This window comes from Sinocyclocheilus rhinocerous, unplaced genomic scaffold (assembly GCF_001515625.1).
Source record: "Sinocyclocheilus rhinocerous isolate Xijiao unplaced genomic scaffold, SAMN03320098_v1.1 scaffold1129, whole genome shotgun sequence".
Classification (NCBI taxonomy): domain Eukaryota; kingdom Metazoa; phylum Chordata; class Actinopteri; order Cypriniformes; family Cyprinidae; genus Sinocyclocheilus; species Sinocyclocheilus rhinocerous.
In genome coordinates this window covers 743,241-768,703 of record NW_015634513.1, presented here as the reverse complement: position 1 = coordinate 768,703, position 25,463 = coordinate 743,241, and the positions used below count along the sequence as shown (strand labels likewise).

The window sequence follows — 25,463 nt, the reverse complement described above, 5'->3', positions numbered from 1 at the left end:
CACAAAAAATGCTGGATGGAAACGCTAAGATGCTAATAAAAAGTAAGGTGGGAGAAATTATGATAAAAGATCAGCAGTCAACTCTGACGATTATTCATGCCTTATTCTCAAGACGCAGGTGTTCTCATGGTTCATATTAGAACAGTACACGACCAACCAGGCGGCAGTTGCGCGCTGGGTAATTGAAGCATCTTGGTCTCAAATCCCATTAAATATGAATCCATTATGAAACGGACCTCACTACGTGCTCGCCTGCACTCTTCCCTCTCTCCTTCTCATCTGAGCATTTCTTGCACCGGAGAAGGTATCCGTAGGTAAGCAGAATGCAAGGAAACAGTGCTGAATCGTCTTTTTGGTGTTAGTGTATGGCCCCAGAGACACAGAAGTGCTGTAAGGACTGCTGACATGGGACAACTCTCTGTGTCCCTTTCTCACCACAAGTGGAAAAGGAAATGTGCTTCAGTTCTTAATAGTTTGCATACATTAAATGCTTTTGAGCATGTTTTAGATGGACTCTAAAAAAAAGTGTAAAAAGTAAACAGAAAAGGGTTTCCATGAATGAAACAAAGATGAAGATAAACATCTGAATGAATCGGTTTGGAGCAGGTGGCTGAATAAAATCATGCTGCCTGATTGAGTTCTGAGGCTGAAGTAAATGGTCATGTTGTCTAATGTTGGACCACAACAGCGGCTCGAGTGGACTGTAGTGCTCATCTGGCACAGATTCAGTCTAACTCACCACTTTGGTTTGTGCTGTAATTCTCAAGCTATTGTTCTGAAATAAAGCCTCAGATTTCCATAGTAGCTTCATCCACAGAACCATTTTGTTTTGAAATCTTCCATAAACGACAGGCTTGCACCATATTCTTGAATTACCACAATACAGATGTCTCCTGTCAGAGATGTCTCACCAGAATGTCCTTAGAATATTTTTGTTTTTGTTTCATTTAATGTGTTTTAAATCTTTTGTTTGGACCACAACAGCGGCTCGAGTGGACTGTAGTGCTCATCTGGCACAGATTCAGTCTAACTCACCACTTTGGTTTGTGCTGTAATTCTCAAGCTATTGTTCTGAAATAAAGCCTCAGATTTCCATAGTAGCTTCATCCACAGAACCATTTTGTTTTGAAATCTTCCATAAACGACAGGCTTGCACCATATTCTTGAATTACCACAATACAGATGTCTCCTGTCAGAGATGTCTCACCAGAATGCCCTTAGAATATTTTTGTTTTTGTTTTAGTTTCATTTAATGTGTTTTAAATCTTTTGTCTCTTTCCCACTCTTGACGTCTAATTCGTTCTCATCCTTCTCTCCCTTACCCTCACCGAACAGTCCCACAGGACTGCCGTATCCAGCCACCCCCACCACGTTTAGGGACATTCGAGCAGTCAATGGGCAGGGTCAGCAGAGACGACGTATCACATCCATCCAGCCCCCTACAGGCCTGCAGGAGTGGCTCCGCACCTTTCAGGTGAGTTCAACCAAACTATTTGATTCCGTTTGTGACCAGACTTTCCAGATTAATTTATTAACTTAACAGAATAATTCATGGTTAAATTAACTTAACTTAGCCTAACTGTAGCCTGTTTATGGTTATCAGTGAACATTATATAAAGTTCACCAAGCATTAATATAGAATTTAAATCACAGATGTGCATATATCGGCTATTGTACAGCAGCTTCAAATGTGGCAGTCAGAACAAAATGTACAATCAGATTGTTTGCGCTTATAATGAGCCTTTATTACAATTACTAAAGAGTCCCATGTGTCACATGCAGGGGAAACAAGGGGTAAGCAAGATATTGTGGCCATGAATTGAGAATTTGTATCCATTACTTATTGTTTCCTCATTCCTCGTTTGCATGTCATGTGCAGAGCTTCTGCTGAGGACCATAACTTTTGCTGTAGTCTGGTTTTAATGTATTAAATACTTTTGTTACTTAGATCATCATCTGACTGAATCTATACTTGATATTTGAACACATGTGGCCATTATGCCACAAGTTTGGAACTATTTAGATCTTCATATCATCATGTCATATCCCTCTTACTAGAATAACAATTCAAGCCTCAACAGAAAGCAGAGGCTCCACCTTAGTCGGTGTTTGCTCTGCCTTGCAGATAATTACAGGCTTGATCAGTCCTCGGGCTTAACGAAGCTGCTCTGGCATGAAATCACAGATACCTGTGTTGACTGAAAGGATGAAGAAGCTTTCACCTAATGAGTAAAGTTTCGCCCAAGATATGTTCTTGCTTCTTCCGAATTAATTTTGAGTGTTATGCTAGATTTCCATTTACTCAAAAGATCCTTTAATAAAAGTGTGCACGTAATCCTTTATGACGTCAAAGGTGAGTTGTGAGATGCTGTCTCAGACAGAATCAACAGTCAGGTACAACATCCTTTCAGTAGTGGTCTGTCTACACAATTATGCCAATGGGTTCAGAAACCCCATTACTTATTGTTTCCTCATTCCTCGTTTGCATGTCATGTGCAGAGCTTCTGCTGAGGACCATAACTTTTGCTGTAGTCTGGTTTTAATGTATTAAATACTTTTGTTACTTAGATCATCATCTGACTGAATCTATACTTGATATTTGAACACATGTGGCCATTATGCCACAAGTTTGGAACTATTTAGATCTTCATATCATCATGTCATATCCCTCTTACTAGAATAACAATTCAAGCCTCAACAGAAAGCAGAGGCTCCACCTTAGTCGGTGTTTGCTCTGCCTTGCAGATAATTACAGGCTTGATCAGTCCTCGGGCTTAACGAAGCTGCTCTGGCATGAAATCACAGATACCTGTGTTGACTGAAAGGATGAAGAAGCTTTCACCTAATGAGTAAAGTTTCGCCCAAGATATGTTCTTGCTTCTTCCGAATTAATTTTGAGTGTTATGCTAGATTTCCATTTACTCAAAAGATCCTTTAATAAAAGTGTGCACGTAATCCTTTATGACGTCAAAGGTGAGTTGTGAGATGCTGTCTCAGACAGAATCAACAGTCAGGTACAACATCCTTTCAGTAGTGGTCTGTCTACACAATTATGCCAATGGGTTCAGAAACTGTTTTGCTTGTTTGCTCAGTCAGTGCTTGTTGAGTTGCTTGTTTCTGTCCTGAGTTATTGTAAGGCTTATTTCAGGAGGTGCAAATGACACCGCGGATCCCTATGAGTCAGCAGCTTCACTATCGCTTACGTGATTCACATTAAATGTCTCATTACTGCATTCTACAGTGGAAGCCTGTGTGGTGATATATCTTAGTGGCAGTTCTGTGTGTTCAGGGTTGAAGTCTGGCACTAGATTGCAACCTTGTCATGTTGTATACATGGAGCTCTGGCAATGAATGTTAAATATGTGATTTTGGAAAAGAAAAACAACCTTAATGTCTTGGAACTGTCTACAATTATTATTTTTGTCTCTAGTTTTGCTTGGGGATGGAAAAAAGAATATGCATATTTTGATATTTTGATTAATAGAGAAACTATTTTTTGAATAATAGAAAGAATAACAGTATTTATTAGACTAAAAATATTTTTCACAATGTTTTCCAAACCTTTGAATGGTAGTGTATATAAAATAATAATACTTATTATTATTATTATTATTATTATTATTATTAAACTTGCTTAAATTGTCTAAACTTGCTCTTTGTAAGTGCATTATCTATTAAATTATTTTTAAAAATCCTTATCAAGTAATCACAAATGACAATGTCTTTGAAAAGTAATGGAAATTCATTAATTAAGTTTGGGAAGCCTGTGTGTCTTTTGCTTAGTTTAATTTGTTGGCTTCAATTAAAGAATCGACAGAATTGAACATTTCAATCTGATTTTCCCTCAACTGTATAATGTTGTCTTATTATTTTGAGCTGTTAAAAGAGGCAGTTATCCTTGCATAAACATATATAGACATAAACCCGCCTGTGACAACAACGCCGAGTTCCCCCAGCTGAAGCGTTTCAGCAGTAAATTACGGGTGCTTTGCCTCCCCATAGTCCTCTTCTGTACATCCCTCTTCCATCATAAACATCCCTGAGCAATCCTCCTCTCTCATTTGATGCGCTTCAGAGCGGAATGACTTTGGCACAATCTCTCCGGTGCAGCGCGTCCTCACTGAGAGCGAATTAAGTTCTGAGCACCATGAGATCAGCGAAACATTTTATTCAACTGGATGAAGTTGACCGCAGCTTAATTTTAGGAGAACGAACCCTGGGAATTTTCCAACAGCCCCAAGATGCGAAGTCTGATCCATTTGACTTACGAGAACCTTCATGGTTACGCTCATGCCAGAAGTTGCTGCTGTATAGCCAGCGAAAAAGCATCGCCAGTCCTAATTAAAATGTAAATCTAAAGCTCTAAATGGAAATTGATGGCTCTTGGATGTGCACATTCTTTGTGTTCTTGGTAACATATGTGCTGATGTGTGTTAACAGAGCTGGAGTGGCCCAGAGAAGCTGCTTGCGCTGGATGAGTTGATTGACAGCTGTGAGCCCACGCAGGTGAAACACATGATGCAGGTGATCGAACCACAGTTTCAGAGAGACTTCATCTCACTCCTGCCCAGAGAGGTAAATTTATATATAAAATCACTCACACCGTCATCTTAAGATTCAGAAACTTCATGAAGTTAATGAAAACAAAACACTGATTATCTTTCAACGTTTAGATGCTACTAACATCGCAAACTTAGGCAAGTAGTTTAAAGTAGAAGAAGTTGAATAGAAGTTGCATAGTCAATCAGATTAGATATGTCCAGATTAAGACAAATTTGTATCCAATAGAGTGCAACTGATTTTTAATGATAACTTGCAAACCGCTAAATTCATACCTACTCTGAGTGAAGAGGTTGTTAAAGAATGCTTTTGTTGAAGCCGTTAACCTGCATAATATCAATGTATTTATTTATTTTTTAATAATCATGTCTAACAGTGGAATTCCTGATGAAAAACTACATTACCCATAATTCTACAAATAATTTATGAAAAGCATAAAATAAAATTACACCAAAAGAACACTTTAATGCCCACTCATTTGTGTATAGATGCAAATTTTTTGACATTGATGTAAAATAGATAGGTTTTTTTATATATAATCTAACATTTTTAAATAGATTTTTATATATCTTTTTTTAATTGCTTGTCATCCACACTACTTCATGGGATTGTAGTTCTTTACCTCATTACAGTCTTTAAGTTCGCTGTCTTGTACCTTTTCACATTTTTTCCCCCTTCAAATCAAAATTTGTAATGTTGTGATTCACCTTGCAGCTCGTTGGTTGGTTCATGGCTTATATCTCTTTAGTAAATAAAAATGGAAAATGAATAAGAAAAATGCTTCTGGAACCAAGGCTGCTGAAAAATGTTTGTTTTTGAAAAATGTTTCGTTTTGGCAAATTGTTTGCTAATTTGTATGTATTTGTACAATATCATTTATAGGTTAGTTTTAGGAATGGACCTTCATTCTTATTTATTTTCTAAAACTCGTACATTTCACTATGAATCTACTAAAGCCCAGATCTTGAAAAGGACCTTTTCATTTCTCTTAATTTTTATTTTAACACAGTCTTGCACTTTATGGCTCTGATATTTGACAGGGTGGTTTTAGAGCACAGTAAGTGCTGGAGTTCATTTGACAGGGATGTCCTCTCTTACACCTCTTCAGAGAGATATTACAACTCTCTCAGCTGCTATTCAGGAATATAGAGAGGAAACTTCCCCATCCCCATCCCCATCCCCTTCTCTGCTTTTTTCTTTCTTTAACAGCAGCCCTCTCTGCCTTTCATCCTCTCTTCTTCCTGTCACGGCTTCAGCTTGCCTTTCTTGTTCTCCATCACCTGTCATCTTGTCTCCCTCTTTCCTGGCTCTCCTCCCCATCAGGTTGTTTTTCTTCTGTGTCAGTGCAGTAGTATTCAGGGTGTGTCTGTCTGCCTGATTGAAGCAGATTGTGGAAAAAGCTCCTCTAGGCTAATACTGTACACACTGTGGAATCTCAGGCTGCAACCTTCATGTTAGATTGCATAAGGAATGGTGGAACTGTTTGGACATGCTCTGTCTGAGGTCTTTGCCAATTGCAGCGCTCTTGAAAATGGGAGAACAGAACAAAATCTGTACTTTGTCACTCTACTTGTGATCAAGTGAAGACCTTAAATTAATACGGTTAATTGGTCTAAATTATCCCGTTGTAGCCTACTTTTTCCTATCCTCACCTTCTCCTGATGTCTGACTCTGTCTGTCTGTCTTGTGTTGTAGTTGGCCTTACACGTGTTGTCATTTCTGGAGCCAAAGGATCTGCTTCAGGCAGCTCAGACGTGTCGTTACTGGCGCATTCTAGCAGAGGACAACCTGCTATGGAGGGAAAAATGCAAAGAAGAAGGTGATTTTTACTGCTTTCCACAAACTCTGTGACTTTGGAAATTCATCCCTTAACCACATGTATATTGTTAATATATGGTTATATATCATGCACTGAATCATTAGTGTCATCAACATAGAAAACAACTGTTTTGCAGGTATTGACGAACCCTTGTACATAAAGAGAAGGAAGGTTATCAAGCCAGGGTTCACACACAGTCCCTGGAAGAGTGCCTACATTAGACAACACAGAATAGACACCAACTGGAGGAGAGGAGACCTCAAATCACCCAAGGTAGCGTGTTGTTCACTTCTTATTCTCACTCCTAATTCACCAGTACATTCCCTGATAGTGTCCTACAAAGTGGTCTTCTCAAGATATACACCCATTTTAAATGAGATTCCCAATATTGAGGCCCAGTCTGAAAGGCACAGCAAATAGCAAAAACATTGATACATCACAAGAAGTATGTATTAATATCCAGGGAAAAAATTTATATAGAATCTAATCTTTATTTTATAAATATATGATTGAAACTATATATACAGTGCCATTCAATAGTTTGGGGTCAGTGAGATTTCTTCCATTTTATATTTTTATATAAAAGCGACAGTACAGATGTGTAATGCTGCAAAAGATTTCGGTTTCAAATAAATCCTGTTCTTTCTATTTATCAACGAGGCATGGAAAATAATCCACAAAAATATTAAGTAGCACAGCTGTTTTCATAATTCATAATAATATTTCTTGAGCACCAAATCAGAATATTAGAATAATATCTGATCATGTGAGGTCTAAGATGGCTGCTGAAAATACAGCTTTGCCATCACAGAAATAAATTACATCTAAAAGTATATTAAAAAGGGAAACAATTATTTAAATCTCTAGTATTTCACAATATTACTGTTTTTACTGTATTTGTGATCAAATACATTTTTCCTACATTTCATTTTCCTAGTTCTTTGTTACTGTAAGGCATCATATTAAATCACTTTACTCACTTGGGCAGAATTGGTGCTTAAAGCTGATTTATATTGCTTTTTATAGTCTTTGTTGGCCATCTAATTGGGAATTCCTTTTGAGAGACACCCATTAACCTGTCACCTGGGGCACAAGCTTGGAACAGAAATGTTTAAGAAATTGTCTGCACCAGCCTGTAAAGAGCTACTTAAAAGTCCTCTTGAAGGCACATTTAGGTGCCAAAAAATAGGAATCTTCAGTTACCCATGTACACATGCTTCAGCTGCACCAGACCAACTGGCAACAGCAGTGGTTTACCTAAATCATTTGTTGCCATGGTGACCATGAACCTGTCGGTTCTTGCTTGTCTCTGTCATGTTATTGAAAGCTGCTGTGTCATTTGCCACATCAGCAGCATCACATCGTTCTCGCACATCACTGAAACACTAGCATTTCTTTTCATTTTGTAATTACTCCTTTTTCTCTCTTGGCTTTCCTCTATTTTCAGGTGTTGAAAGGCCATGACGACCATGTCATCACCTGTCTCCAGTTCTGTGGAAACCGCATAGTGAGCGGCTCAGACGACAACACACTCAAAGTATGGTCTGCTGTTACTGGGAAGGTGAGTTTTTTTTATTTATATTTTTTATTTATTTGAAGGACTTTATAGAGTAATATATAATGATATAGATAATATATAAATAATATATAAATGTTTTAATACACGAATTTTCACACATTAAAGAAAATATTCTGTTGAATATCTGCTGTAAGAATTTTAATTACAGCAGATGATTCTGCTTTAAATGAGGCCAAACACAATAATCAAATACTGTATCTATTTGGCTCACACGTACATACTAACACTGTTATTATCAGTTAAAATAATTGCCTTTAATTCCACTATCTGTATAAAAGATGATAACTTAATTTTCCTAGTTATGACTGAATAATACATTGGTCACGGTAAATATCGTGCAACTTGGCTTTTTAACGATTTTCTGTAATGTCTGGTGGCTTTGCTTGAATTTTCTAAATGTTTTCAGATATTTGAGGTATCCATCTTGACATGTACATAGGTGTGCAGCTGTCTCCTCTCTGTCCTCCGCTCATTCTCTCGGTCTTCTCACTCTCTCTCTCATGGGAGGTGTGTTTTCATTGAACATGCTTGTACAGCAGCACCATTTCAGTTCATCCAGAAAACCTGCACATGACCATCTTCATCACTTATTCACGTGAGAACGTGAGGAGTCCTGTTCTATTGAACGCTGAGATGAGCACTAACTACAAACAGCATGTCTTTCTGGCTGACTGTCTCTCTCTCTCTTTCTCACCTCCATTCTCTGCCATTCCCCTCCTCGTGCACTTTAAGGATTCATTGCACAAGCTTATGCTGTGACATGGTCCTTGTGCTACAAGTTTATGGCAGTTGTAAAAAATGTGTGTGCGATTCACTCATCATGCAGCGCTGCCCTTTCCATCCTGACCTCCATTTTCATCCGGAGTCTAATGAAATCTCTCCTTGTAATGTTCACTATCATACCAGATACTAACACAGGCGTTATCTTCCACGTTTGTTAGATTTTTCTCTTTTCCATCCTCTATGTGTCTCTCACTAGTCCGCTTTTCACAGAAGAGGATCTCATCATTCCCAACGTTATCAGCCTTTGAGCTTCTGTAATCAAATTTAGCATGCATTGATTGGCTCTCGTCTTATCACAACAGAGACATGATTGGTTCAGCAGTAACATGCTGTCTGATGAGAGACATCATGGTAGCAGATGGCAGATGCGCCATGATTAGGGTCATCGCCACATATATGGCAGGCGGCCTTTTTGTTCCCATCATGCAGTGCTGTTTGCGGAGCTGTCGAAAAGAAGCATCAGCTTGAAAATGCTTGTAAAGCTTGGATCAGCTTCTGTTATGCAGAATTATATCAAAATTCTTTCAAAAAAGTCTAAAACAGGCATTCAGCCAATCAGAGAGTGAGCAAACCATTTTACCGTGGAAAAAAAAAATATATGCATGTATAAAAATTTATTTATTGTTGTAAAAATATTTGTAAAAACAAATCGTTTGTAAAAGATTGCAGACGTAATCTTAAGCGCAATATCCAATATCGGCGATAAATATTTAATATCGGCTAATAAAATAAACATCTAAAATGAATTAAATAGCTAAAAGTAGTTAAATGTATACATTATTTTAATTCAATATTTAAATATAGTTAAATTATTATTATATGTATTTTTAATTGCTGAAATCAGCCGATAATTGATATGGTGCCGGTATATTGTGCACCCCTAATATGAAAGAGAATATAGCTGGATGAATAGTGTCTCAAGTCTGATGCAATGCTTTAGAGCAGTGTTTCCCAACCTTTTTTTAGTCGCGGCACCCTTTGGAAATTTTAACAAACTTGTGGCACCCTACAAAATTAATTTTGTCACAATATTTGAATTTCTAACTTTGATGTGATAATTTGAAAAGTATAGATATTCGGTACAACAGGGAAGAACTAATTTTCGGCAGCCGAAATTTCGGTGCATCTCTAATTATTGGCGACATCAGAAATGTATATTATATAATATATGCTTTTTTGAACATTTTAGCAATTTAAAAATATTAAAAAATGATTTTTTTACACGGCACCCCTGCTCTCGACAGACGGCACCCCAGTTGGGAAACACTGCTTTAGAGAGTCCTGACTGTGGCCAATTAAACAGGAAATGCTGTGTCCTTTGAAGCGCCTGTCAGAGGAAGTGGAACAGTGAAGCAGGAGACAATAGGATTTAGTGCGACTACTTTTCTTTTACTGTACTCTTTCCTACTTTCTATTCCTTCCTGTAGTTCACTCAGCTGTGAACTATTAACTGAGTACATTAATAACGTCCAAATATACATTCTTTTTTGTGTTTTTAAACATTTGCATTTTCCACACCACACGGTCACTTTTGATTAGCAGTCTGCAGTCTTGTTTTCATGGCCACAGCCGCAAATGTTATTTCGGCTGCATTACCTCTCTGAATCTATGGATGTGGCCCTCCCTCCCTTCTGTTTCATTGCTTCGTTCATCTCTTTCCGCTTCTCTTACACAGTCTCTGTCTTCTTGACCTTGGGTCTGTTTACTTTTTCCTTTCGCTACACTTCAGTTCACCATTTAAGTGCTGTAAACCCCAGGAGCTCATGTAAGCAGCTCACAGGCAGATATTCACCCTCTTGAGACTAAACCTTTTTGGGTTGGGATCGATAGCAGATCTAGACAAATAGGCTCCTGTGGGTCATGGGTCCCGATTTTGTACATCACCAACCCCCATATACACACATACTCACACAAACACTTCTTTTGCCGATTTGACCTCCATTTTCACTAAAGAACGAAAGCGTTTGCTTTCTCTTTGTATGGTGGTTGGATGTCTCATTGTCCAAGTTTCTCTCCGTTCTTTGTTTGCTTTGCTCTGATATTGTCTGAGGATAAAGCTGGCCAAAGAATGTCATAGTGAGAGAATAGTTGGAATTCCTTTGCACACAAGTGCTCCGTTCCTATTAAAACACCCTTCACTGTTTTCACTCATTATATTGGAGTCCATTTTGAGTTAATAGATTAAAACAGAAAAATGTCATTAGCTTCTTTTCCACAAGCAAAAAAAAAAAAAAAGTTACAAATCTGTCCAAACGGGCCATTTTGCTGCAGTCCATCTGTTGGAAGCAGCAGGTTTCTTTCTGTGTAGGTAAGAAGGTGCCCTTCACTGCTGATCTGAGACCAGATTAACAGCTTTTCAGGGCTCTACGCTTACTTTTCTTAAAAAATTTAGGAGCACCTTCAGAAGTGGAATGAGTGCAATTAAATACATAAATTCATGATGATATGAATGTTTTAAATATAAAATTTTGGATATAGAAATATTAACTTATTTAAATAACTGAAAAGATACTTTAAAAATGAAACTAAAACTGCCAGCAGGTGGCGGCAAGTCACTGATTTTTATCACTGAATCATTCGTTCAATTGATTCATTCGAACGGCTGATTCATTCAGGAATGAAGCAAGTGACTGTCTTTATGAATGGGTAATCATGAATCACTGACTCACTAGATTCGTTTAAAAAACGCCCGTTCATTCATAAACGAAACACCGCTGTGTTTGAATGGAGATGCGCAACGGCTGAGCTGTGTCTTTGTTTTAAACTATTTTCGATGATGAAATAGAGTAAAATCAGACAATAGTGTTATCGTGAGACAATGTAAGTCACTTAATATTAACTTCTTGTTTATTGAATTGTATTGTATTAAATCAGTATCACATTTACAAACTCCTTTAAAAATCATTAAAAGCTGTCACTCATCTTAGTTCATCGTGATCTCACATTTATAATCAACGAAGCTCTCTACACTGCGCAATGAATCCCTTGTTTACACCCTGTCTACACTTTGCTTATGAAAGGATTCTTGAGATATGTCTGTGATACATTACTCAACGCTGCAAAAACACGTAGAAACCTTTGAAGCTCCCTTGAGCGCAATCACAAGTATGATGATGATCGGGTCAGTCGCACTGGTGCTCCTAAAAAAAATGTCTTAGTCGCACGCAGTAGTTTTCGGTCGCACTGTAGAGCCCTGCTTTTCCCATAATAGATAATGTTTATTGGGAGTTGGCAACGCCACCACCATGGGCTGGTTCCCTCTTTCTGTATAAGTGATTCATGAATAACTTGGGTGGAAAAGAACATAGTTTATAGAGAAATGCTGGTGCTGAAAAAAATCTCTTACAAATATGTTTGCAGCCCAATTTGACCCGCATATTTCATTATTAAAGGCAGCATTACATTTATGCTTTGGCAGATGCTTTAACCAAAGAATCTTATACTGCATTAAAGGAATACATTTTTCTAAGTTTGCTGGAAACTGATCCTGTAATTTAGCGCCATGTTCTACTCCTTGAATTGTTACGATCATACCCAGATTTGTAACCTGATAAGTTATGAACCTCCGAGTTTTCATGAACCTTGCTTGAGAATAATTCACTAAACATGATTTCTTGCCATCATTTAGTGGTCACATCCCTTTATTTACACCTGAATCTGAAAAGCTGTGCAGGAAGCGCTAGCATAACCCTGTTAGAAAGTGTATACTGGTTGACAAACTTATATCACTATACTGTTATTGTTTTATAGCTCACCCCAGTATCATTAGCCAGACATGAAAATAAGTAAATGTCTGAGCAACGCCTGATTTGAACGGTAGATAAAGATCTGATGGGCATGCCGTGGATTACAGACCATCTTCACCCGCGCTAGCTTGATAATGCTGTTACTGGCCCCCTTCCATAGTAAATGAATGGGCCTCATGCTGTGTGTAATAAGGAAGTGATTTTGAGGGAAGATTAGGCTCTAACGCAGCATCCTGCTCATTTGAATGTGTGCCATGCTTGAGGATGTGTACAGCACGATAAGCGTCTGATGAGGGATGAAATGTGACTGAGACATAAGCAAAGAGATGAGTTGTTTTGGATTAGGATCAAGTTAAGAATAGGGGCTTCTATGGTCTTTGGTTTTAATGTTGTCTCCATGACATGACCAACAAAAACTACACTGTTCAGATTACCTGGTAAATAAGTGAGGTGTTTTAGAGATTTGCACCACTTCACAGATTATATGTAGCACTCTCTCTCTCGGTCTCACTGGGAGCTGTCAGACTCATCTCCCTGAGTCGAAGATGATTCTTCCTAAAACTTCCGATATGCTCACCAGGTTTCCTCTGTGCCGGCTGTATGGACATGCCTGACATCTCAGTTTCAAAACGCCTGTGGAATATTCCTTATATAGTGTCAGTGACACTTGGCCAACATCTCTCTCTTTCTGTCACATCACAACCAGCCCTGGGCTAAGACGTATTTAATCTGGCTTCTCTGAGATGTGTCGAAGGATTTACCCACAGCTCTTTTCACCTGTGCAGTGATGAGTGGCGTGGAAAGTTTTGGTGTGCACAAAAGGTTATGTGGATACCTTGAAAATAAGACTAAATAAATAGTAAAAGGCTTTTCACACTGGGTTTAAAGCTGCATTTCTCACTTGCAATTTTGAAAGGGAAACCTGGCCTGGCTAGCTCAGTTTTTCAAAAGTGTGATTTCCTGGCCTGGATAGGTCATGGAAATGAATAAAATCACTGAAAATTTATTAGTTAATAGAAATGTTTCTTATGTGCTTTTATAAAACATTTATTTGGTTAAAATGTTCTCTTGTATGCGTAATCTCTAGAAAATAAATAAATACAATATAAAATATAAAAAAATAAATAAAATAAAGGTTAGGGTTCATTTAGGGGTGAGTTTAAAAAACCTAAAAAATGTAAATTGATTTAAGTCACTCTTTAGTTTGCACATCAAACGAAAGTGTGATTTTCAGGCTTAGCAAAGTCATGGAAATTAATAAAATGCTGAGTGGTTAATATAAATATTCTCGTTATGCTCTGTTATACAATATTTGCTTAAAATTCTCTGTATGATCCCTATGATAGATAGATGGATGGATGGATGGATGGATAGATAGATTCATGAGCTATATTCATGAGCTTTTTGTACCATTTAGTTTCAGCACCTGAGGGGAAAAAAAGTCATGTTAAACAGCGGTGACAAATATGTTTACTGTAATAAAGTAGCAACTGTATTATGGTTGTACTATATTTCAGAATATTTCAAAGGACAAGCGGATTCGCCAAAATTTCCACAGATGAACTAGCAAGTATTAAAGCAGCTATACTTGCATTTTGTACCCTGATGAATATGCAAACGTGAATGTTAATCTGGTGTTTACAAATATAGAGTGTGAAATCTTAAAACTTTTTCAAGATTAATTACTAACCTATTAATTGTGTGAAAGCCTGGATTTAGATCAACAATTTCAAGTCCGAAAGCCCATGAGACTGTTTCTGTAATGTTTGAAAGCAGCTCTCTGCCTCTGGAGGTCACCTTTCATGGAGATGTTTATGCTGTCGCAGGAGGCCTGGGTGTGACAGGACATACTGTAGAGAGGAGGGAAGAGGTCACAGGAAGAGTATGAGCATATGCATTTGCTCATACTGTGAAAACAGCCCTCCGGCCTCCATCCTCCTGTTTACTTATTTCTTTCAACACAACTTTCACTTATCCTAAAGCCTTTAGGATAAAGGCTCTATTTCACGCTCTCTCCCCTCATTTTCGCTGCTTTATTCTGCTTTTAATTCCCTGCGACTCTCTCCTCCCCCTCCCGCTCTCCAGCCATGACTCAGACTGCACCTTTGGCTGACCACCAACTCCTTAACATGCAGACTGCAGCACTCCAGCCCAAACCCTCCACCCACTTCTGCATCAGAGAAACAAACACACCCAGCCGGAGATTACATTCTTATGCTGATCTTGCAAATCATATATATATATCTAAATCTGTTCTTGAATCAGTGCAAACCTCTTGTTTGTGGCCTGATGGTTTTAAAACCCCCTCTTAAGATATTTAAATGGATTTTATGGTAGCTGTAGTTAGATAATTAGCTCCATACCATTCATATGTAATGAGGATAGCCCAGTGTTATTTTATTTATTTATACAGGTAACATTTTAGCATAAGGAAAAATTCTCACTATTATCTAGCTGCTTATTAGCATGCCTATTATTAACATATTTGCTGTTTATTAGTGCTTATAAGGCACATTTTGTGCGTGACTATATTCTACATCCCTAATCCTACTCAATATCTAAACTTAACAACTACCTTACTAACTATTAATAAGCAGAAAATTAGGAGTTTGAGGCAAAAGTCGTAGTCAATGGTTTGTTAATAGCAAGAATTGGACCTTGAAGTGTGATCTTTGTACACTATTATGTGTTGTTAAATTAGCCTTTTTGCGTTTTAATTTGAGTTTTAGTAATTTTATGTGCTTTTGTTATTTTTATTTTTTGAATATTTCCGTTTAGCTTTATTTCAGTTTTAGTAGGTTTAGAACTTTTTCTTGCGTTTTTAAGTTAAACATCATTGGTCTAACCTCTTATGACTTTTACAATAGTCTGTCTTTCCCAGAAAGCTTGGTACTAATTTGGTTTAGTGATGTAAAATGGTGGTAACATGCTAGGGTTTGTACTCAAAAATAATTTTTACCCATATTTATTGGCCCTAGAAGACGTTTGTGCTCATGAGAACCATTCCGCACACCATTGTTTCATTTGTTTACCTTGTATACCCTCCTTTAACTCATTTACAGAGCCCAAGCTCAACAGCTTAACTGTATTTAACAGACAGATGTTCTTCCAACCACAGTTCCCACAAACCATTGTATTCTGTGGTTTGATAATGAAAAGCTTTACTAATAGTGCTCTTCCAGATGGGAGAGGACTTTTTTGGTATGAAAATAGGAGGGTTAGCAATGAAAACAGCTGCTCCAAACAGTCTGCTCACCATCTGAGACACGAATATGTGCTCCAGTCCTAGCCATTCAGAGATGCGGTGGGTTTCGAACAAGAACGAGGGTGTTGAAATGCGAGCCACTTCAGTCCGATGAGCGCAATGTGGATTTTTGGAAGGAGACTGAACAAAATAAGCACTGGCACTTTACCGCCCTGGCTGCAATTTGCACGGTATCTTCTTCCCTAAGATTAGATGTGGACTGTAAAATGAGTGGAATTTGGAAGGGGTTCCTCAAATGGATTTAAACCTCGATCCTTGGCTTCAAACATTTCCCACCAGCCACTCAAACGGAATGCTAATCTCCATGCCTCGTGGGTGCCACAGACTTGCTCTTTTATGGTTTCTCAACGGGCAGATAAACAGACACCTAAGCCATTTGGTTTCAAAGGTCCTCTCACAGACACAGCCTGAGCAGGCTGTAATCGCCTGAGAACACGGCCTGAAAGCTTTCTGTGCTCGCCGGCACTATTTAAACCACCTCAACATTCCATGGGAAAGATCCATTGCCTTAGTAACACGTACTCATTATGGAACACTACACCTCATGCATAATGCAGTAAGAAGTGCATTAATATTCATGAGTTAGTCCCCTCCTTTTTCTCTCTGGCATGTTATGGACACTACAAATGTGAGCGGAGAAGCTTTTTGATCACAAGATGATAAGAAATTGTCTTTGGGCACGTTTTAACATGGATTGTTCAGAGGCGACATCTTTGTTGTTTCTCCAGTTCCCTTAAAGAGCCATTCTTGCTTTTAACCCAGTCCAATTTGTCATTTTTTGCTAGTACAGTAATGGTTTTAAATTACTGTTAATTGCTTTGATTTCCTCAGTGCTTGCTCTTTTGTTCCATCAACTGCCACATACGGCGATGGAACAAAGCAAGACGCGTTAAAACACTCGAAAGCCCCGGGTGTCTTGGAGGTTGGTCACCGCTTCTAAAGATTAATGATGCATTACGGTTGATCATGATCGAGATGGAGACAGAAATAGGAGCAGCTGCATTATGAATTAAAGGCCTTGAGACCTCCTCTTTCACATCTCCTGGGTTTATCACCCCTGCTTTTATCGGTCATGGTTCAGAGGTTGCGCCTTTGACACTTGCAACGCTTTCCACTCGCTTCATAACACAACGAAATGACCTTTGATTCAGTGTTTGCCTCTGAAATGAAATTGAATTTGGTTTAATTATATTTAGAGGAAATGGCCCTTAGCCTCATGGTTTATTCTAAGGGAATTCTCTCATCAAGCTGATCAATATCTAATATATCATATGAAATAAAGAGTGTTTCTTTTTCCATTAACGCTGCTTCCTGCTTCGAATGGACTGTGAAGTTATTTGATGTATGTTGATAAGCAGAAGTTATGTCTTGGGTAAAGGTCAAAGTGATGGATCCAGAGTGCTTCTAATTAGTGCAGGCATTGGGTAATTCATTTGAAATCTTTTTTGGCCATTCTTTCAGAGTTGCAGTTTATATATGTGGCATTGTGATTCAATTGGTTTACCTTTGTATTCTCTTTTTCACCAGTGTTTGCGGACGTTAGTCGGCCACACCGGTGGGGTCTGGTCCTCTCAGATGCGAGACAACATCATTATCAGTGGCTCCACAGACCGAACGCTGAAGGTCTGGAATGCAGAGACGGGAGAATGTATCCACACGCTGTATGGTCATACCTCAACAGTGCGCTGTATGCACTTGCATGAGAAAAGGTAACATCTACCGCCTTCCAAAGCCCACATTAAGATGCATATAGAATACTGCACTGCCTTTTATAAACCATTTTGCTTTGTTAAACATATTAAACAGAATTTAACAGATTTACATGAATTAAATAAAATGTAAAGTAAATAGGTTTTCCCAGGCTTTATGGGAAGATCAAAAAAGTGCCTATTTTATACAATTGTTTTAATAGATTTTTCAGTCATTTTTTTTGTGTTGTCAAAATATTTAAAATTAATATCATTTTTTATTATAAAAATAGATTAAAATTATTTAAAAATCTTAAAATTAACTTGAATATAAATGATCATTTTTGGTTCAAATAAACTGAAAGTGAAACACTGGTGTAGAGTATCAACCTTAAATAAACAACTACCATGCATGAGTTCATTTACTTTAAAGTATTATATAAAGTACTGTATATTATATAATACTTTAAAGATAATTACCTTCAATAGCAGCACACAATACACGATTGTGTGATAGTTAAACCACACAGTTCCCGTCTGGTTTCAGCTGTACACACTGACCGTGTGGAGTATTCACATACAGTCGAGAGGCTTGCTTCTTTATGCACTGTTGTGAATTACACAATTGCTTGCCTGACAATATTCTCAGTGTTTCAATGCCTCTGGGCCAATTGGTGTGCATATTTTCCCTTTGTGCCGTGCATGATTGCTTATTTTGTGCAGTAACCTCAGGCTTCATTCAGCAACAACAATAGTAGTTTCTGTTTGTTGCTCTTTTCTTCACCAGCACCCATTTTAATGTTCATTTTGCTCATTTAAAAAAATATATTTACCAAACCTGTGTCCTAGGGGGGTCTGGTTTTGTAAGCAAATAATATTTTTCCTTTGATTTATGTAATGCCATAAGCAAACACATCCCTTGGAGGTACAAGAAATTGACTGTCGTAGACTGCTGAATTAATGCCTGATGAATTCTTCCATTATAAGTTGCGAAAGAAATAACTTAAACTGTATTATATGAAACTTTTGATGTGAACACACTGCTTTAAGATGTTGAGAAGTAAACCGGGTTTTTTTTTCTCTCTCAGGGTGGTGAGCGGTTCCCGGGACGCTACGCTGCGGGTTTGGGACATAGAGACGGGTCAGTGTTTGCACGTGCTCATGGGTCATGTGGCGGCTGTTCGCTGTGTACAGTATGACGGCCGTAGGGTGGTCAGCGGGGCCTATGACTTTATGGTGAAAGTGTGGGATCCTGAAACCGAGACCTGCCTACACACACTCCAGGGTCACACCAACAGAGTCTACTCTCTGCAGGTAAACACATGTTTACGTGCACCTGACTCACATGCTCTATCACTCAACCACTTCAGCTGCCTCTCAGATGGCAGATTAATGGCTGATGGATTTGTAGTTGTTTAAAGCAAGAAAAAGAATCAAGCCACTTTAGCCTTTTGCTCAATGAAAAATGAAATGTCTCTACGGGTTATTGCTCTCTTAATTCTTCAGCAGAAAGGCAAGAGATCTTTAAAGCTCAAACATCACTCATTGCAGAGCATGGGATAAAGAGATATTTTGTCTGAATAAGAAGCACTATCATTCTGCCTATTCTTTTGAAAAGCTTACATGACCTATCCTACTGCTAATTGTGCTGGAAGTTTACATAAGCCACATGCCTTCAATGACTCAGAATCATCTGAGAGTTATTAGGTGTAACAGTAATAGGATCTGCAAAACGTTTAAGCTAATGTGTCATTGCCCATTCTTTTTCATAATCAGTAACATTACACTCATTCAAAAGTGCATTTAAAATGATATTCGTACAAAAAATACATAGACTTGAAAATGCTTCTTATATGATGCGGTTTTAATTATGATTCATTTTGGTACTTTTTGGGTGATATGAAGTTCTTAAACTTCAGAGTCAAGCTGATTTGTTTAAATATTATAAACATTTGCGAAACTTTTGTCCACCAAATTAAATTAATGTGGTACAACCAACATGCTTTTGAAAATATTTATATATAATATATAACATTGAAAATAAATGAATTGGATGATTTGACCTTTTTGACATACAGTAGCGAGATTAGCTCAGATTGTAAAATGTCATGTGCTACAACCCCCAGAAAACTTGGGGGGGGAAGTAATTGTCAAAATTATTTTTTAGAATGAAAGACAGTCTTTTTAAAAAATAAATTTTTTGATACTTTTGGAGCTTTGGTGTTGCCGACTTTGCATCTAAAATATTTCTAGAATGAAAAAAACAAATTGATTAAAATATGTGCATTCACGTGTATTGAAAATGGTATTGTTTTTTAAATGGTTAAACCACGTGACATTTTATGTCATTAGTGAGTCATTAAACTATTGTTGAAAATGGTATAAAAGTTCAAAACCATATGAAACCAACACGAATGCAAAGCTTACATTCAGCGTGATTTACAAGAACTTGGTCAATGCATTTTAAATAGATTTTTGTTATTTTTGTCTTGTCATTGACCCAGCAACTGTGTGGGACAAAGCATTTGGGCTGTAGTCCGTACTAATCCGCATTTGTCCTGTTTTGTTCATATATCCATAATTTTAAGAGCTTTGCGGTAATTACATTAGAAAAAAAATTTAATCAAACATATTGGCATTTAAACCAATAACAATAGAATGGAAAATATCTGGAATTCAGCTTGTGCTGCATCTCATTGTGAAATGAATCAAATCCCTGCCATACTCACTAAAGCTTTTATTGAATTGTTCTTGGCTTTTATTCTAGACAGAGGATAAGCCAAATGACTACTCTGGGTGTTTAGCCACAGTCATTTCTTATATATATCATGTCATTTATTAATTACTGCACAATTATTTATTTAATCCATTCTTTCTGCAGTTTGACGGCATCCACGTGGTGAGCGGTTCATTGGACACGTCAATTCGGGTGTGGGATGTAGAGACTGGAAACTGTATTCACACGCTCACAGGTCATCAGTCTCTCACCAGCGGCATGGAGCTCAAAGATAATATCCTAGTCTCTGGAAATGCAGACTCTACCGTCAAGATCTGGGACATCAAGACCGGCCAGTGCCTACAGACACTGCAAGGTGAGCAGAGAGAGTCTTGACTGATCGCAACTCAAAGGAATAGTCCACCTAAAAATGGCAATGATGCCCATCAGTGATTAAAAATCACCATGATATCAAATTTGATGGAATGCTTTATCCATGAACATCTTTTTTTTAATTAATGCTCCCTTGTAGTCCCACCCTATTTATTTTTCCTCATTCGAGAAGCTGTTTTACTCTAATATGCGTCACGATAAGGAAGGAAAGATCACAATTTCTGCCAACTTCAAAAGCAACATAATATTTAAATTCACACCTTTATCATGTGGCTTCAGAAGACTTGGCATACAAGTACCATAATGCTATATTTTGTTCTTTTGTGGAGCTTGACAGCCGCTTAGAACTGTTTTGTATAAAAAGATAATTCAAAACGTTCTACTTTTGTGAAAAAATAACTGCATGAAAATTTGGAACGACGTGAATAAATAAATAATTGAAAATAAAAATATATTTTTGGGGGTGAACCATTCTTTTAAGAGCTTCAGATCATGAATTAATAATCCGACTGCTTGTTGTGTGGTTATTTAATTTTATAAAGTGTTCTTCAGTTTCAAATATCACATTTTATGTGCCTCAAGCACGTTATGCTTAAAACAATAGAATATCCATTTTAGACACAAACACATAATTTATAGTCACAGTCTAGAGGCAAACGATCACATTTTTCACTACCTCACAGGCGTTTGTGTTTCCAAAGATGTATTTTTCATAATTCCCAGCCTCTCTTAGCATCTTGAGCCTTGCTCTTGTGGAAGGGTGAGGGATTGATGACATGATGAAAGGAATTGGAGGGGGTTGGGGTGTGTTGTTGGGGGTGCCCAGAGGATACTAAAGAGGGGGGATGGACCATATATCAGTTTGTAGGTCATTTAATTAGGTCATTGAGCATTTCCTGTTATCACTTAATGACTGTCGTTTGACATAATACACAAAAACACACATTTAACCCCAGACAAGATGCTCAACTCAGCGGCGGAGCTTTGAAGTGCGAACGCTCAAACACAGAGTCACTCATTAAAGAAAAGGGACTATTGTGGTGCTCTGTGTAGTGTCTTGCACATCAATAGAGAGCGGCCATCTCATTTGCATTCACACAGTTGACTTTAGCTCTCTGCTAATGGGTATTCATGAACAAATTCATGCCTTTGAAATGGATATTTTTAGTTTCATTCACTCACAAACTTCAGTCTGTCTTTGTTCTCAGGTCTAGATGTTTGATAACGTGATTTTCCGTATTTGACTCTGTGGATTGCCTGTGATGTTGCTGTAATAGCTCACCACACCCCTCTGCAGTAACAGGAGCCATTGTAGCGCCTCTCTTTTATTGCTCTACTGTATATTCCTCGCTGACGGCAGTCTAAGCACTTTTGTTTAGACTTGCATGTTTCTTGGCCTATCAGAAAGGCTGGCTCAATTCAATACCTCAAGGGCATAGAATCAAAGCCGTTTATGCCACCGTATTTCCCGTAACCATAGTTACGCGTTCTCTCTTCGCTCTCTGCCGTGGCAAGTAGCTGCAGTTCAATTTCTTGTCTATTGGTGCTTTCACTGTTGCAGTGTCTCCATCTGGAATTCCTTTAGTACACTTTTTAAAAAAAGGACTTAAGAAAATAATGTACTTAAGAATATACTTAAGTGTGATCTGGATGTAATGTTTTGAACACTTAAATGCTTATTATTTGCATATATATATATATATAAATGCATTTTAGTTTAAATTTAGTTTAAATGCTGTTAGTTAAACTTAAGAGTGTTTTTTTTAACCAATTAATAAAACTTAAGTGAATCTTTGTATGTAACTTAACAGTTACTTTTATTGAGTTATGAAATATGTTTAAAGTGTGCAGCCAAATATACTGACAAGCATTTATGGTAAACTAAAATATACTCTAATATTGAAATTTAGGTTACACTTTATTTTAAGGTGTCCTTGTTACATTGTAATTATACATTTAATTACTGAGTAATATTAATTAACTACATTTACTTACTATATGGTTAGGATTAGGGTTTGGTTTAGAGCGACTTGCATGTAATTATACATAATTTGATGTTATTGTAATAGTAAGTACATGTAACGTACAGCTTAAAATAGTAAGCTTACAGTTTAAAGGACACTTAACAAGGACAGCTTAAAATAGTGTTACCGAAATGTGTGTGACATGTATTTTAATGCATTTATTGCACATTTGTAATGTTGAAGTTGCAATTTTTTTTAATATTGATTAACAGTATTGTACATGTGCTTTAGTTTGTACTTTAGTATGTTAGTCAACAGATCAAAAACGGACTCCAAAGTACAACAAAAGATTATTTAAACAAGTATTTAAAATGTACGTTAGGGTGAGACTTTTGATTGGACTTTATTACAAAGTGCTCTTTTTAAAAGTACTTAAGAAACATAGTCATGAAAGTGTGCTCTCTATAAATATACTTAAAGGGATAGTTCACCCCCAAAAAATAATTCTGGATGTCGTTCCAAACCCATAACATTTTGGTTAGTCTTCTGAACACAAAGATCTTTTTAATGAAACCTATCCTTTTAATTGGCTTTTATTTCAGCGATATTATATTTGCAAGTTATTTTTATAAAAATGATATACTTTAAAGATATGAAATGCATTATAAGTGTTCATTCAATACAAATTAGTGCACTTCTTTTTACTTTTTTAACTTCTGTTTCTTTTATTTTGCTCTCAGGTCCCCACAAGCACCAGAGTGCAGTAACATGCCTGCAGTTCAACAAGAATTTTGTCATCACCAGCTCCGATGACGGTACAGTGAAGTTGTGGGACCTTCGGACGGGCGAGTTTATCCGCAACCTGGTCACACTGGAGAGCGGAGGCAGTGGCGGCGTGGTCTGGCGCATCCGCGCCTCCAATACCAAACTCGTTTGTGCGGTGGGCAGCCGTAACGGCACAGAGGAAACCAAGCTCTTGGTGCTGGACTTCGACGTGGACATGAAGTGAAGGGGGTGAACTTAAAGGGGACATATTTGGAAAACGGGGAGGGTGGGGGAGAGCAACCTGCCCCGGGTCTCTCCGCGTCAGGACCGATCGCTCACTTACACAAAGATCTTTTTAATGAAACCTATCCTTTTAATTGGCTTTTATTTCAGCGATATTATATTTGCAAGTTATTTTTATAAAAATGATATACTTTAAAGATATGAAATGCATTATAAGTGTTCATTCAATACAAATTAGTGCACTTCTTTTTACTTTTTTAACTTCTGTTTCTTTTATTTTGCTCTCAGGTCCCCACAAGCACCAGAGTGCAGTAACATGCCTGCAGTTCAACAAGAATTTTGTCATCACCAGCTCCGATGACGGTACAGTGAAGTTGTGGGACCTTCGGACGGGCGAGTTTATCCGCAACCTGGTCACACTGGAGAGCGGAGGCAGTGGCGGCGTGGTCTGGCGCATCCGCGCCTCCAATACCAAACTCGTTTGTGCGGTGGGCAGCCGTAACGGCACAGAGGAAACCAAGCTCTTGGTGCTGGACTTCGACGTGGACATGAAGTGAAGGGGGTGAACTTAAAGGGGACATGTTTGGAAAACGGGGAGGGTGGGGGAGAGCAACCTGCCCCGGGTCTCTCCGCGTCAGGACCGATCCGCTCACTTCCCCGATATGTTGCCGCCAACATTTCTCCCCATCTTGCCACGGTCCACGACTGCCGCCACAGTTCCGTTCACCTTCCGGGGGGGTGGGCAGACGCTCATGCACCACAGCATTCTGGGAAGAAAACTGACAAGAAGGACTTGGGAAAACAGGATAGTCCCTTTTCCTACCACTCAAGGTGACCTTGCACAGAGACTTGTTTGCTCAAGCCTGACTGAAATTCACACCCATATGTACAAACATTATTTTTTTTTTATCAAAACAGTCAACACTGTATACATGAGACCCTAACACATCAACACGGACACGGAGTGATAAATAGTGTATACAAATTAAATTTTAAAGGAGAAAGATGAGAATTTGAAGAGCCTTGTATTGTGGGAGTGATTCGAGCTTGAGAGACAAAGGAAGCCAATTTTGTCAGTCCTCATCAACCTCAGCACACGCCAAATATCCCTTTCTTCCTCACGTGTTGAATTTCTTTTGTATCCGTTTTTTTTCAGTTCTTTTTTTTTTTTTTCCTTTGTTCCCCACGACTTATCTTTTGGTTTTCGCGTCAACAGAAGGACTTGGGAAGACAGGATTTGTCCCTTTTCCTTCCACTCAAGGCGACCTTGCACAGAGACTTGTTCGCTCAAGCCTGACTGAAATTCACACCCATATGTACAAACATTTTTTTGTTTTTTTGAACAAAACAGTCAACACTGTATACATGAGACCCTAACACATCAACACGGACACGGAGTGATAAATAGTGTATACAAATTAAATTTTAAAGGAGAAAGATGAGAATTTGAAGAGCCTTGTATTGTGGGAGTGATTCGAGCTTGAGAGACAAAGGAAGCCAATTTTGTCAGTCCTCATCAACCTCAGCACACGCCAAATATCCCTTTCTTCCTCATGCGTTGAATTTTTCTTTTGTATCCGTTTTTTTTGCTTTGTTCCCCACAACTTGTCTTTTGGTTTTCGCGTCAACAGCTGTGAATTAAAGTTTTGTGCTTTCTTTTCAAGTTTAGCATTTTTTTTTTGTGTTCACTTCCTACCTACTGTTGCGAACAACAGGTTTCAGTATTAAGCTAAACCCACTCTGCTGTTTCACACGTTTTTGGGGTTTTATTTTGTTTTGTTTCTTTTTTTAATTTAGTACTCCATAAGCAGTGCCTCTCTGGATCGGAGATGACCTGCGTTTGGTATGTTTTTCAACCAGTCTGGTTTCATTAGTTCATCAGTGCTGGTGCTCTGTGGGAAATGGGAATGTTTTCCCATAAGCTCCTGGGAATATGTCCCCG

General features: G+C 38.0%; 1 protein-coding gene across 6 annotated transcripts in view; it reads left to right on the top strand.

Annotated features, from left to right (window-relative positions):
• fbxw7 (F-box and WD repeat domain containing 7) overlaps positions 1-23,613 on the top strand; it is a 236,815-nt gene extending 213,202 nt beyond the window's left edge. For all 6 annotated transcript variants that reach the window (XM_016559873.1, XM_016559872.1, XM_016559871.1 and 3 more), the window contains 9 exons: positions 1,336-1,474; positions 4,441-4,575; positions 6,256-6,379; positions 6,516-6,652; positions 7,827-7,940; positions 17,280-17,461; positions 18,529-18,754; positions 20,322-20,532; positions 23,254-23,613. In XM_016559873.1, coding sequence (XP_016415359.1) covers positions 1,336-1,474; positions 4,441-4,575; positions 6,256-6,379; positions 6,516-6,652; positions 7,827-7,940; positions 17,280-17,461; positions 18,529-18,754; positions 20,322-20,532; positions 23,254-23,522 — 1,537 coding nt within the window. In that variant the 3' untranslated portion in view covers positions 23,523-23,613. The remainder of the gene's footprint in view (positions 1-1,335; positions 1,475-4,440; positions 4,576-6,255; positions 6,380-6,515; positions 6,653-7,826; positions 7,941-17,279; positions 17,462-18,528; positions 18,755-20,321; positions 20,533-23,253) is intronic.
• Positions 23,614-25,463: the final 1,850 nt, after the last annotated feature.